The 15,728-nt window shown below is 42.7% G+C and overlaps 1 protein-coding gene across 1 annotated transcript in view; it reads right to left on the bottom strand.

Moving 5' to 3' along the window:
- The window catches only part of LOC109920816 (lysophosphatidylcholine acyltransferase 1), a 134,079-nt gene that overhangs the window by 40,541 nt on the left and 77,810 nt on the right, over positions 1–15,728 (bottom strand). Inside the window, exons 6-7 of the mRNA XM_048608659.1 lie at positions 13,154–13,212; positions 5,630–5,664 (exon numbers count right to left, since the gene is read on the bottom strand). Of these exons, the coding sequence (XP_048464616.1) occupies positions 5,630–5,664; positions 13,154–13,212 (94 nt within the window). The remainder of the gene's footprint in view (positions 1–5,629; positions 5,665–13,153; positions 13,213–15,728) is intronic.

Raw genomic sequence — 15,728 nt, 5'->3', positions numbered from 1 at the left:
ACTTCTTTAGTAAACCACGGTTCCCTCGCTCGACCACTTCCCCCCTGTCTGACAGGTACATACTTATCAAGGACACGCAGTAGCTGTTCCTTGAACAAGCTCCACATTTCAATTATGCCCAGCTCCTGCAGTTTCCTTCTCCATCCTATGCATCCTAAATCTTGCCTAATTGCCTCATAATTGCCTTTCCTCTAGCTATAACTCTTGCCCTGCGGTATATACCTATCCCTTTCCATCGCTAAAGTAAACGTAACCGAATTGTGGTCACTATCACCAAAGTGCTCACCCACCTCCAAATCTAACACCTGGCCTGGTTCATTACCCAGTACCAAATCCAATGTGGCCTCGCCTCTTGTTGGCCTATCTACATACTGTGTCAGGAAACCCTCCTGCACACATTGGACAAAAACTGACCCGTCTAAAGTACTTGAACTATAGCGTTTCCAGTCAATATTTGGAAAGTTAAAGTCCCCCATAACAACTACCCTGTTACTTTTGCTCCTATCCAGAATCATCTTTGCAATCTTTTCCTCTACATCGCTGGAACTTTTCGGAGGCCTATAGAAAACTCCCAACAGGGTGACCTCTCCTTTCCTGGTTCTAACCTCAGCCCATACTACCTCAGTAGACGAGTCCTCATCAAACGTCCTTTCTGCCACCGTAATACTGTCCTTGACTAACAATGCCACACCTCCCCACCTTTTACCACCTTCCCTGATCTTACTGAAACATCTAAACCCCAGAACCTGCAACAACCATTCCTGTCCCTGCTCTATCCAGGTCTCCGAAACGGCCACAACATCGAAGTCCCAGGTACCAACCCATGCTGCAAGTTCTCCCACCTTATTCCGGATGCTCCTGGCATTGAAGTAAACACACTTCAAACCACCTTCCTGCCTGCTGGTACACTCCTGCGACCTTGAAACCTTAATCATGACCTCACTACTCTCAACCTCCTGTACACTGGAGCTACAATTCAGGTTCCCATCCCCCTGCTGAATCAGTTTAAACCCTCCCGAAGAGCATCAGCAAATATCCCCCCCAGGATATTGGTACCCCTCTGGTTCAGGTGTAGACCATCCCGTTTGTAGAGGTCCCACCTACCCCAGAATGAGCCCCAATTATCCAGGTATCTGAATCCCTCCCTCCTGCACCATCCCTGTAGCCACGTGTTCAACTGCTCTCTCTCCCTACTCCTTGCCTCGCTAGCATGTGGCACGGGTAACAAACCAGAGATAACAACTCTTTGTTCTAGCTCTAAGCTTCCACCCTAGCTCGTTGAATTTCTGCCTTACATTCCCATCCCTTTTCCTACCTATGTCGTTGGTGCCTATGTGGACCACGACTTGGACCTGCTCCCCCTCCTCTTTAAGGATCCCGAAAACACGATCCGAGACATCACGGACCCTGGCACCTGGGAGGCAACACACCAACCGCGAGTCTCTCTCGCTCCCACAGAATCTCCTATCTGTCCCCCTAACTATGGAGCCCCCAATGACTAATGCTCTCCTCCTCTCCCCCGTTCCCTTCTGAGCAACAGGGACAGACTCTGTGCCAGAGACCTGTACCCCATGGCTTACCTCTGGTAAGTCCGCCCCCCCCCCCCCCAACAGTATCCAAAAACGGTATACCTGTTATTGAGGGGAACAGCCACAGGGGATCCCTGCACTGTCTGCCTGTTCCCTTTCCGTCCCGACTGTAACCCATCTACCTTTTTCCTGTACCTGAGGTATGACTACCTCCCCGTAACTCCTCTCAATTACCCCCTCAGCCTCCCGAATGATCCGAAGTTCATCTAGTTCCAGCTCCAGTTCCCTAACGCGGTTTCCGAGGTACTGGAGTTGGGTGCACTTCCCGCAGATGAAGTCAGTGGGGACACTAGTGGTGACCCTTACCTCCCACATTCTACAGGAGGACCATGCAACTGCCCTAACATCCATTCCCACTGTTCTGAATTCCCAAACAGACTATTGAAAAAAAAACTAGTAACCTTACCAAATCGGTGCTCAGAACCTTTTTTTTGGTTAGGAGGAGGAGGATGGGTGGGAGACACTACCTTGGTAATGTTTCGGGTAAAGCAACTGCCCAAATATATTACCTCACTTACTCAGCCGTCCCGTGTCCGCTCCTGCTCAGCGTGCGCTCTGCCTATTCACAAGGTAAGTTTTTAAAGGATTAACTTACCTTCCCAGCAGCCCCCGGTCCTCGCTCTCACTGCTGCTGCAAAAATGGAGTCACGCGAGGGAAGACTTTTATAATCGAAAAGCTTACCTTCTCAGGGTGCCCTCGCGCTTCCTCCCAGACTCCCGCCACTGAAACAACTGAAAGGCCACAGTCACACGAGGGAAGACTTCTATAATCGAAAGGCTTACCTTCCCAGGGTGCCCTCGCGCTTCCTCCTGGACTCCCGCCGCTGAAACAACTTGACCAGAAACCAGGGATTTATCCACCTTTACGTGTTTTAAGACCTCCAGTACTCTTAAAGACATCATTCATTTGTAGGGGATATGGGTGTCGCTGGCTGGCCAGTATTTATTGCCAGCCCCCAAATGCCCTTGAAGATTGTAATGAGCTGCCTTCTTGAACCGCTGCAGTCCACCTGCTGTGGGTTGACCCACAATGCCATTAGGGAGGGAATTCCAAGATTTTGACCCAGTTACAGCAAAGGAATGGCAATATATTTCCAAGTCAGGATGGAGTGTGGCTTGGAGGGGAAGTTGAAGATGGTGGTGTTCCCACGTATCTGTTGTCCTTGTCCTTCTAAATGGAAATGGCTGTGGATTTGGAAGATACTGTCTGAGGATCTATGGTGAATTTCTGTAGTGCATCTTGTAGATAGTACATACTGATGCTCCCGAACATTGGTGGTGGAGGGAATGGATTCTTGTGGGTTTAGTACCAATCAAGAGGGCTACTTTGTCCTGGATGGTGTCAAGCTTTTTGAGTGCTGTTGAAGAGGAACTCATCCAGACAAGTAGGGAGTATTCCATCACACTCCTGACTTGTGCCTTGTCGATGGCGGACAGGCTTTGGAATCAGGAGGTGAGTTACTCACCACAGTATTCTCAGCCTCTGATCTGCTCTTGTAGCCAGTGTTTATGTGGTGAGTCCAGTTGAGATTCTGGTCAATGACAACTCGTAGAATATTGATACTGGGGATTCAGCGATGGCAACATCATTGAATGTCAAGGGGTGGCAGTTAGATTGTCTCTTATTGGAGCTGGCATGTATGGGGCAGGAATGTTAGTTGCAACTTGTCAGCCCAAGCCTGGATATTGTTCAGATCTTGTTGCATTTGAACACTGGCTGCTTCAGTATCTGAGGAGTCACGAATATTTGCAATCAGTGAACATCCCCATTTCTGATCTTATGATGGAGAGAAGGTCATTGATGAAGCAGCTGAAGATGATTGAACCTAGGACCCTACCCTGAGGAACCCCTGCCGAGAGATGCTCTGGAGCTGAGATGACTGACCAATAACCATGGCCATTTCCCTATGTCAGGTATGACTCAAAGCAGAGGAGAGCTTGCCCCTGATACCAGTTTTGCTAGGGCTCCTTGATAAGAAAAAAGAATAATACAGCACAGGAACAGGCCCTTCGGCCCTCCAAGCCTGTGCCGACAATTCTGTCCTTCCACACTAAAACTGCCTTCACTCACAGGATCTGTATCCCTCTATTCCCTTCCGATTCATGTATTTGTCCAGGTGCTTCTTGAATGTCGCTATTGTGTCTGCTTCTATCACTACCTCTGGCAGCAGATTCCAGGCATTCACCACACTTTGTGTGAAAAGAAACCTGTCTCATGCATCTCTTTTAAAACTCCACCACCCCCACCCTGAATCTGTGTCGCCTCAGTAATTTACCCCTCCACCCTGGGGAGAAAGCCTCAAAACTTTCCACTCTATCCATGCCATTCACAATCTTATAAACTTGAGGTCACCCCTCAATCTCCTGCGTTAGTGAAAACAAACCCAATCTATCTAACCTTTCTTCATAATTAAAATCCCCCATAGCAGGCAACATCCTGGTAAACCTTTTCTGTACCCTCGCCAAAGGATCCACATCTTCTGGTAGTGTGGTGACCAGAACTGTACACAATATTCGAAGCGTGGCCAAACTAAAGTTCTATAAAGCTGCAGCATAACTTGCTTATCATTATATTCAATGCCCCTTCCAACAAAGGCAAGCATGCCATGGGCCTTGTTAACCACCTTACCTACCTGCACTGCCACCTTCAGTGACCTGTGGACCTGCACACACATATCCCTTCGCATATTCATACCCCTAGGGGTTCTGCCAATCACTGTACAATTTCCATCTGTACTTGGCCTTCCAAAACCCATCACCTCATGTTTGTCTGGATTAAACTTCATTTGCCATTTTTCTGCCCATGCCTCCAACTGATCTATGTCCTGCAATGTTCTCAGACAACCCTCCTCACTTTCTGCAACTTCACCAACCTTTGTATCTTCTGCAATCTTACTAATTAGACCAGCTACATTTTCCTCCAAATTATTTACATAGAGCACGAACAGCATAGGTCCCAGCGCTGATCCCTGTGGAACACTAGTTACAACCCTCCATTCTGAAAAGGATCCTACCACCACTACCCCATCTCTGTTGACTAAGCCAGTTCTGAATCCATCTTGCCAGTTCACCCCTAATACCATATGACTTCACCTTTGTACTAGTCTGCCACGAGAGACCTTGTCAAAGGCTTTATTGAAGTCCATGTAGACAGCAATCATTTTTCCCTCATTACTCATCTTAACCATCTCAAAAAAATTAGTCAAGTTAATGAAGCACGACCTCCCCTGCACAAAACCATGCTGTCTATTGCTAATAAGTCCATTTGCTTCTCAGTGCCAATAGAGCTTGTCCCTGACAATCTTTTCCAATAACTTCCCCAACAATGACATGAGGCTCATAGGCTTGAAGTTTTCTGGCTTATCCCTACTACCCTTCTTAAATCATGGGACAACATTGACTATTCTCCAGACCTCTGGAACCTCACCTGTGGCCAAAAGGAAGTACTTTGCAAAGACAGTATGACTAATTGAAGAGATTTCTACGCAGTTAACTTCTGCAAAAATCCTGTAAGATACATTTGTATAAAATGATCTTGAACTAAGTGAATGCTGTAAACAAAAAATATTTTCTAAGTCACTATAGTTATCCTTTTATCCTCACATTTATTACAGGGCAAAAAAGCTCTCATTACTTGTTATGACAAATGTCCAATTACGAAGACGTCTACTGAAGTGTTTCGATACAGTAGGCACTGGTTATCTGTTACTTTGAAAATTGATAAACAGGCTATGCATAGCATTGAGTAACACCATGATATTTAGTTCTCATCTCATTCTTTTAGTCAAAAGTATTCACATTGTTATTTAAGTTTGGCATTTTCTCACTAGCAACGGTAGGCAAATGCATACTACTCCTGTCTTCACCCAAGTCAGGATACACTGATTTCATCCCCATGTCCTTCCAACTCAAATCTTCACTGGTATTTACCTCCAAGGATAATTTTTTTTGAAATCAATGAAAAGCTTAATCTTATTAATTGATGTACTAAACAAATATCAATATACTGACAAGAATAAACAAAAATTAAGTCAGCTTACGCTCCAGGTCCTTGCCACGTCCAAGTGATTGTATCCTGGAATTAAAAGAATGAAAATCAGATTGATTGTTTACTGAGGGCTGGATATTGTATACAGACAGCGATTCAAAGTGGTTTGAGTTTTACAGGAATAGGTACAGATGGCACATCGCATGATTGTACTGTTCAAACTGATGGGACCATTGGCATTCCACACAAAGTCAACAGCTTACATTTATATTGCATCTTTAATGTAATAAAATTCACAAGGCAATTCATTGTTATATACAGTAAAATTAGAATATTATGCAACGTATGTCCAGACGGTCAAAGCAGGTGGTTTTGAGGATCACCTTAAAGAAAGACAGAGCTGAGGGGTTTGGAGAGACCAATTAAAATCAAGTATATTCAAGAGGCCAGAATCAGAGTACAGATCTCTCAGAGTTGAGAGGCTAAGGCAATTACAGAGATGCAAACAGAAAAATAGAAGCAGAAGTAAGAACCAGCTCCGTCATTCAAGTAGATCATTGCTGACCTGTTTGTATTGAATTCCACATTCCCTCACCTAACAAGAATCTACCTCCAGCTTAAAAATATTTATTAAGCTCATTTCCGCCATCTTCTGAGCAGGGAGCCAAAGTTGCATAACCCTCAAAAATACTCACGTGTCCTAAAATGGTTCACCTTGTCAAGACAGTTTTGGTTCTTACATGCTTCTTACTCTGCATTCTTCTAAAACTCCAGAAGAAATAAAGCCAGCCTGTCCAACCACTCCCCATACAACAACCACTCAAAGTACCAATGCAGCAAAGAGGATTTCCATTGTCCTTACTTACCATCCCACCAGCGTCCACATCCAAAAGATCATCAGCTGGCATTTCCTCCACCTCCAGTAAGATGTCACCACCAGACACACATTCCCCTCCCCTTCCTCGTCCGCCTTCTGCAGGTACTGTTCCCTCAGGGAGGCCCTGGTCCACACTTCCCTCACCCCCTCCACAGCGCTACGGCACCTTCCCCTGTAACCGGTGAAGGTGCAATACTTGCTTATTTACCTCCTCCCTCCCCAGTATCCAAGGGCCCAAACATACCTTCCACGTGTAGCAGAATTTTACCTGCACTTACCACAAACTAGTATACTGCATTCACTGCTCACAACGTGGTCTCCTCTACATTGGGGAAATGACGTGTAGGTTGGATGACTGCTTCGCAGAACATCCATGTTCTGCCTGGAGAAAAGACAGTGTTTCCAGTTGCCTGCCAATTTAATACACCACCCTGTTCCCTGGCCAACATCTGTCTCAGGCTTGCTGCAGTGTTCCAGATGAGCTCAGCTCAAGCTGGAAGAACACCACCTCATTTTCTGCTTGGGGACCCTACAGCCCTCCGGATTCAATATTGAGTTCAATAATTTTGGGGCCTGAACTCTTCATTTGTCCTCGTCCCTGACCCACACACCAGGCCTTGTTATCACAGTCTGCCATTACACACTACTTATCGTTAGTCACTAACAGTCCCCGTTAACAGCTATTCACCCTCCCAGCCAGATCATTATCCACTCCTTTGTCTATCCAACTTGTTTTTCTCTCTTTGGGCTCTGTTCCCACATATCATTTACTCCATACCCTCCCCCCGCCGACTACCCTATCTTCTCAATAGAAACCCGTATGTTCTGAGGAAGGGTCAACAGATCCAAAATGTTAACTCTGATTTTTATCCCACCCAGAGATACTGCCAGACCTGCTGAGCTTTTCCAGCAACTTCTGTTTTTGTTACCAATCCAGTGAATCACCTCTGAATTGCCCCCAACACATTTACATCCTTCCTTAAGGAAGGTAACCAACACTGCAAACAAAAGATATGGTCTCGACACTGCCACATATGAACTGATTTAAGTATCTGCTTTTTTATTGAAGCTACAAGGAACAATGTGACACTTTCCCACATTATAACCATCTACCAGATTTTTACCTGCTCACTCACCCTATATCCTTCTGCAACTTGTCTTGTGCTTTCTTCACGACACTTTCCTGCCCTTGTGTCTGTGCATTTAGCTACAATGGCGTAGGGGGAGAGGTGCATGTGTCCCTCTCTCTGCCTGCATGTCTACATGTGTATCTGTTTTTTTTTGGGGGGTGCAATAGTGGGAGGGGTGAGATCTGCATGGGAGGCTTCAAATATTAGAGAACAGTACTCAACCTGTCAAGGATTAGTCAACTAATTGGTGATCAAGAAAACTTGAAATCACTGAGATAATGACTTCCTTGCATAGGAATATGGAATCCAGTTTCAGGCTGTTTAAGTTTGGGGCTAGTATAATTAAAAAATAATGCAGTGGATCTCAGCAGGGTAATTTGGGTAGAATCATCAGCAAAAATCAGAGATTTCAATCTGTTTAGTTCCCTTGGATTAAAAGAATGCCATTCTTCATCAATGAGACGGTCGTCAGGTATTAAAGCCTAGCTGGATTAGTGCAGGGCATTGCATTATTGCTACAGAACTAAAATTCACCAACAGAAACAGATGCTTACAAGATGAACTTGATATTTCTTTTTAATGGCTAGGTAGGGTACAAATGGATATGTAAGTTTACTAGTAAATTGCCATGTTAAATCAAACGTAATTACAATTGCATCAAATATGGGATGCAACATAACATAGGAAACATCTATGCTCAGTATTTTGTGGATTTAAAATTGAAATCTGTGGATCTATTCCAGTAAAATGGTCCACCTTTAGATACCTTCACAGTTTTCATTCATCCAAGTAAGTAGTAAAGGTGCAAATGTTAGTGCCTCAAAAAGGAATCCTATATTTAGGAACATTTAACACGGTCATCAAATCGGCAGGACAAAAAAGTTTACTCTGGCCAGCATATCTAAACCATCTGTTGTTACTCACGAAGCATTACGGAAGAACATACTTTTTAAAAAGTAAGCTATAATAGATATGAGAGTTTTAAAAATGCTAACTTAAAATGAACAATTAACATGAGGCAACTCTGTCTTTCTGATGAGTTCTGATGTAACATCAACAACCTAAAATGCCACGTTTCTCTCACATATAACACCTTGTGGAGCTGGAGGAACACAGCAGGCCAGGCAGCAGAGGAGCAGGAAGTTGACGTTTCAGGTCCCGACTCCTCTTCAGAAATGGGGAGGGGGAAAGAGAGCTCAAAAATAAAGAGGGGAAGATAGGTGGGATGGTGACAAGTGAGTGCAGGTAGGAGTGGTGAGGATTGGTCAGTGAGGTGGGAGGGGCAGTTAGATGGGAGAGAAGATGGACAGGTTGCATCAGGTCAAGGAGGCGGGGATAAGAGGGAAGGTTGGACATGGGAAGAGGCTGGGGGTGGGGAGATTTTAAAACAGGTGAAATCCATGTTTAGGCTGTTGGGCTGTAGGCTCCCGAGGTGAAATGAGGTGTTGCTGGTGCTCCAGTTTGTGAGCGGCATCATTGTGATACTGGCGGAGGCCCAGGATGGATATGTCACTCAGCGAGTGGGAGGGGGGAGTTAAAATGGCTCGTGACCAGAAGGTATTGTCATTTGTCACGTACAGAGCGCAGATGCTCGACAAAACAGTCTCCGAGTCTCCGCTTGTTCTATCCGATGTACAGGAGGCCACGTCGGGAGCAGCGGATGTAGTAGACCAAGTTGACAGATGTGCAGGTGAATCCCTGTCTAATGTGAAAGGTTTGTTTTGTCTCTTTGATCGTGGGGTCGGATTGTAGGTGGTGGAAGTGAAGGAGAATGATACATTGGATGCGGAGGTTGGTGGGGTGATATGAGAGGACAAGGGGCATTTTGTCTTTATTTTTGTTGGGGGAGAGGGGATGGGAGGGCAGAGGTGCAGGAAACACGAGATGCAGTTGAGGGCTTACTCGATCATCAGAGTGGGGAAATTACAGTCCTTGAAATAGGAGGACAACTGGGATGTTTGGGAGTGGAACACCCCATCTTGGGAGCAGATGTGATGGAGGCAGAGGAATTGGGAGTAGGGGATCGCATTCTCTCATACTGCCTGACCAGCTGAGCCTTTTCAGTTGTTTTGTTCTTGCAAACTTAGGTCTTTTCTTAAATAAACTTAAGCACAGATAAAGAAAGTGTACACTCTTAAACAGGCACTTACTAAACCATAAAAACCTCCCTCAACGTAAAAAGGTAGCAAAACAGGAAATATTTCATTCCAACTTCACTGAGAAACTAGGATCTAAATGTAAAATAATGAGCGCAATGCTAGAATGTAACATTTCAAAATGGTATTATTTTGGAAAGTAAGAGAGAGATGAATAACTATGCAGGAAGGATAAGATTGCAATAATTTATATGTGACTTAATTCCTCATGTTATTTCACTTTTAAAGTAGGGGACTAGGACTAAGTGATTGGCAGCATGGTCTCAAGATCTCAGAATCTCATGTCTTGAGATACTACAAAATCCCACATGCTTTCAAATTCCAAGTTTGATAACGTAACAGCCTCTCAGACATAGATGGAATTAGAATCCTGCTGCCAATTGCAACTGTTCAAGAGACAGTTGAAAACCTTAAGTGCTGAGGAAAAGCCATGGAGAATGATTTGTTTGAATAGTTTTGGTTTTAAGACAGAACCCAAGGAATCTCAATGGCATTCTTGGAAAGCAACAACCAACTTATCAGTCCAAAATTCACTATCAGTTGTCTGGCACACTGGGATGACCTGAGATTGCAAAGTTGCTTTGAACTCCTGTTTTAAGCAAAATAAACCAATTAGAATCATTCCAGTTGTTTGTTAACTACTAATGAACTAACGTAATAACTCTTCTCTTAATTGGGTTTGAACTCTAATTTTCCAGATAATGTTCATATGATTGGATTTGACTAGAATTACCAGGCTTATGGTCATGAAAAGTCATTGGCCAACTGGATTAAGGAAAATCCAAAGGCTTTTTATACATATATAAAGAGCAAGAGGGTAGCCAGGCAGAGGGTTGGCCCACTCAAGGGACAAGGAATTTGTGTGTGGAGCCAGAGAAAATGGGTGAGGTATTAAATGAGTACTTTGCATCAGTATTCACCATAGAGAAGGACTTGGTGGATGATGAGACTGGGGAAGGGTGTGTAGATAGTTCGGGTCATGTTGAGATCAAAAGGGAGGTGGTATTGGCGGGGGTGGGGGTCTTGAAAAACATTATGGTAGACAAGTCGCCAGCGTGTGATGGGATATACCCCAGAATAGTGAGAGGCAAAGGAGGAAATTGCTGGGGCCTTGAGCGAAATCTCTGTATCCTCACTGGCTACAGGGGAGGTACCAGAGGATTGGAGAATAGCCAATGTTGTTCCTTTGTTTAAGAAGGGTGGCAAGGATAATCCAACTAATTACAGGCCAGTGAGCCTTACGTCAGTGGTAGGGAAATTATTGGAGAGGATTCTTCAAGACAGGATTTACTCCCACCTGGAAATCAGTGGGCATATTAGCGAGAGGCAACATGGTTTTGTGAAAGGGAGGTCGTGTCTTACTAACTTGGTTGAGTTTTTTGAGGAAGTGACGAAGATGTTCGATGAGGGTAGGGCAGTGGAGGTTGTCTACATGGACTTCAGTAAGGCCTTTGACAAGGTCCTTCATGGTAGGCTGATACAGAAGGTAAAGTTGCACGGGGTCAGAGGTGAGCTTGCAAGATGGATAGAAAAACTGGCTCGGTCGTAACTGGTCCGATTAGTAAGTTTGCCGATGACACAAAGGTTGGTGGAATTGCGGATAGCGATGAGGGCTGTCAACAGATACAGCTGGATATAGATCGGTTGGTGACTTTGGCAAAGAGATAGCAAATGGAGTTTAAGCCGGGAAAAATGTAAGTTAATGCATTTTGGAGGGTCTAATCCAGATGGAAAATATACAGTAAATGGCAGAACTCTTAAGAGGTAGAGAGAACTGGGTGACAGGTACACAGGTCACTGAAAGTGGCAACGCAGGTGGAAAAGGTAGTCAACAAGGCTTACGGCATGCTTGCCTTCATCGGCCGGAGCACTGAGTCTAAAAATTGGCAGGGAATGTTGCAGCTTTATAGAATCTTAGTTAGGTCGCATTTGGAATATAGTGTGGCGACCAGATTTGAACACAACCAGAAGGATGTGGTAGCTTTGGAGAGGGTACAGAAAAGATTTACCAGGATGTTGCCTGGTATGGAGGGCATTAGCTATGAGGAGAGGTTGGAGAAACTTGGGTTGTTCTCATTGGAACGCCAGAGTTTGAGGGGCGATCTGATAAGAGGTCTCCAAGATTATAAAGGGCATGGACAGACTGGACAGTTAGAATCTTTTTCCCAGGGTGGAACAGTCAGTTACCGGGGGCATGGGTTTAAGATGTGAGGGGCAAGGTTTAAAAGGTGATGAACGAGGCAAGTTTTTTTTTTAAAACGCAGAGGGTGGTGGGTGCCTGGAACTCGCTGACGGGGGAGGTACTGGAAGCAGATACTATAGTGATTTTTAAAGGGTGTCTCAAAAAATACATGAATAGGATGGAAATAAAGGGATACGGTCCCCAGAAGGGTAGGGGGTTTTAGCCGTGTACGGATAGCATATTGGTGCAGGCTTAGAACATACGTTCCTGTACTGTAATTTTCTTTGTTCTTTCTTATTGATCTTGTTCTGAATGTGATAGGGACTGAGGGGAATTTTTTTTTTTTTTTAAAACAGGTGTGATTCACAGACCCGAAGGAAGTGTAGGAAGTTCAGTACCTGGTTTAGCAAACAAGCACCTCATGCAAAAATTATGACTGTGCAATTGTATTTTGCTCTAATGTAACAGCTTTGGCAGAGATGGCCTATTCACTTAAGAGAGCAATTATTTTGCTTTCATGCAAGAAATATTTAGCTAAGCAGTGCAGAATCTATCGCATGACCGAGCCAAGGCAAAAATTAATTAACTTAGCCTTTCCTTTGTATGCTGCTTTGTTTTTGGTAGCTTTCTTTACAATTTGGTCATCTAGTAGCTAATAACTATCGATGATACCCAAGGATTAAAACTTTCTTTTGAATGCTTCCTTTGAAAATAAATATGTAGCACATTTTCTGAAAGTATCTCTCCATTGTCGAAATCTTAGACTCCTGGAGAATGTGAAGGAGGAAGCAAAAAAAACTAAATATTTCATTTATTCTTGCTTTTTTACATACCCACCGTGGAAAGACTCCAGAATTTGATCTAAAACTTTCTGGAACCATACGACCAATACAATTAGCAAAGAACCACAGCTGTGGAAATGCAACTGCAAAGTTTGCGGGCTTTCTACAACCTAAAGGGCTAGGAAATTATGTTTGCCATATCTATTTTGCAGTGTTACAGCATTTTTTAATATGTGGCAATACCTGCCCACAGAAATCTTAGAACCAAAACATTTTTTCCTTGGGGCTCAAAAATGTTAGGACACAACTGCTTATGACATTTAGAACTTTATTTAAAGCAAATGTAATTGAACAATGATTTAATATAAATAATTTCATTAGATTAATAAAACTGAAATAATTATGTGTAAAGTGCATTTAAAAAAAATCAGATTTTAAGAAGTACTTACTGTTTTATTAGGATAACGCAAGACCACAGGTTGCACGGGAACCCCAGGAATGAATGCACCTGAAGAAAAAACATGAAAAAAAAAATACCATCTTTTACTCCCCCTTCCGAACAGTCAATGTCTTTTTCTCCCACTGTTTCTGGAGAGACACACTATCTACTATAGAATTATCAAAGATTCAGTACCTCATTCAATTGACCATTACTCATGTTAGCCTACATATGGAGTGGGCAGATATTTTGACCAGGGGTTAGCATTACCACAAATGTATACAGTCTGCTTCTGAATTCCTGAAAATTAAATAACTCTGTTCAATCTACATAAAAACTTTGAAAAGAAAACAAAAAAGTTTCAACAAACAAAAGAAGCTCTTAGAATCATGTATAGGATGTAGTGGAGGCCATTTGGTCCATTGTGCCTGGTTCTTGGGGAAGCTATCCAATTGGTCCTACTCATTTGATCTCTCCCCAGTTCTGCAAAGTTTCCCCTTCAATCATTTATCCAATTTTGTTTCAAAAATTAGGAAATCTGCTCCTAATAAACTTTAATGCATTCCAATCCATAACAACTTGCTGTTTAAAACATGCTGTCATATCACTGACTCTTTCAGCAATTACATTAAATCTGTACCCTCTGCTAACCGCTTGTTCCACTACTGGAAACAGTTTCTGTTCATTTATTCTATCAAAACACATCATGATTCTGAATAACTATCACATCTATCCATATCCTCTGCACCGTAAACAGCAACCCAATTTCACTAGTCTCAACATAGCTAGGCTGGAAAGGGAATAGTGTATCAAAGTAAGAACGTATGAGGGCTGAAAAATTTAAGAAGGTGTAGGGTGACATCCAAGGCCTTGACATTCTTCCAAAACACATCTGGACAATACTCCAGCAAAGCCTAATTATGGCTGACCTGATAATTAACTTTACTTTCCTGTCTTTTCCCCACAACCCTTGATTCCCTTACTGATTAAAAATGGTGTCTCAGTCTTGAATATACTTGATGATCCAACCTCTACAGCCATATGCAGTCAAGAATTCACAGATGCACCACCCTTAGAAGAAATTCCTCATCTGTCCTAAGTGGGCGACCTACTATGCTGTTGGTCCTAGACACAGTCAAAGGTGAAACAACCTCTCCGCATTTACCTTGTCAAGAATCCCCAAGAATCTTTTGTACTTCAGTAATGTCACTTTTCTGAACGCAAGTCAGTACGCGTCCAACTTAGTCAACCGTTCCTCAAAATCCCTTTACACCCGAGACCTATCTAGTAAACCGTCCGTCCTGCCTCCAATGACGGTGCACTTTTTCATAGTTAAGGGGATCCAAACAGTAATCTAAGTGTGGTCTAACTAGAGCCTTATATACTTTTAGCAAGACTTTCCTATTCTTATATACCATTCCCTTTGAAATAAAAGGCCAATATTCCATTTGCCTTTCCTATTACCTGCTGAACTTAGATGCTAGCCTTTTTTGCGATTTCTGCATAAGGACTTCAAAATCCCTTTGGTTTTAATCTCTGAAATGTTACATTCTCATATTTGACTTTATCTTAGCTTCAAATTTAGAAATCAAGTTTAATAAGTTCAAGTCACTAATATTCTGGCAGACATCCCTGGAACTTCCCTTCAGTCTGAAGTTACTGACTCACCACACTGCTGTTCCTTAGCCAGTTTTTACATATACACAATCACTGCCCTTTTAATCCCATGGGTTTCTATTCTGTTAGCAAATCAAACATACAAAAAACTTTATCCATTGCCTTTTGAAAGTCCATAAACAGATCAATCATATTACTCTCACCCATGTTGGATTTTATCTAAATTTTTACCAAGCCAATTAATTTTTGTCCCAGATTATATATTCAAAGCTTCCCCACCAGCAGCATTACGTTGACTTAACTGTTGCTACCTGCTTGATCACAACCTGCCTTTTGAACAGACAGCTTGACTACTATTGGCCTTTAACCTTCTAATTTAATGTGATAGGCTTAGATATACATGTTGAAGCAGTCAAAGCAGGATATCTTGGCTTTAAAGCTTCACATAAGAGTGACTGTCGTATCAACAGTTATGTACAATGAGTCAAATGCTGTTTATGTATCAGAATATGTAAAAAACAAATTATGACTGTAAAATTTGAAAAGCATTGTTCTCAAAGATATGCATGAATGCCAAAACTGACCAAAGCTTAACCTCATCTAACGAAATTAAAAGGGTGATGTACTCTAATTTGTCAACTGAATATACAAAACAACTTTTTTTCAGTTTAATAAGGATGTTTTTACAGCCTCATTGCTATATTAATTTTTGACTCACGGAACACATTGTGAAGTGACAAAGACCACTCGACAGTAACTCATTTGAAAAACAAAATCCACACAATTGTAAGCCCAATTTAATCAAAGAAATAAATTAATAGCTCACAAATAGCAACTTAAGTGCAGCTTTAATACAGTACTAGAGTCAACAATAAAACCCTTATCTATGTACAGGTTATCACAAAGTAAATATCAAAAGATAAAATTGCCACAAATGCACATTCATGAACAATAATATCTCAAACAAA

Source organism: Rhincodon typus, chromosome 2 (genome assembly GCF_021869965.1).
Source record: "Rhincodon typus isolate 14 chromosome 2, sRhiTyp1.1, whole genome shotgun sequence".
NCBI classification, from domain to species: domain Eukaryota; kingdom Metazoa; phylum Chordata; class Chondrichthyes; order Orectolobiformes; family Rhincodontidae; genus Rhincodon; species Rhincodon typus.
Note: the sequence above shows the minus strand (reverse complement) of the source record. Positions and strands in the feature narration are given on the sequence as shown.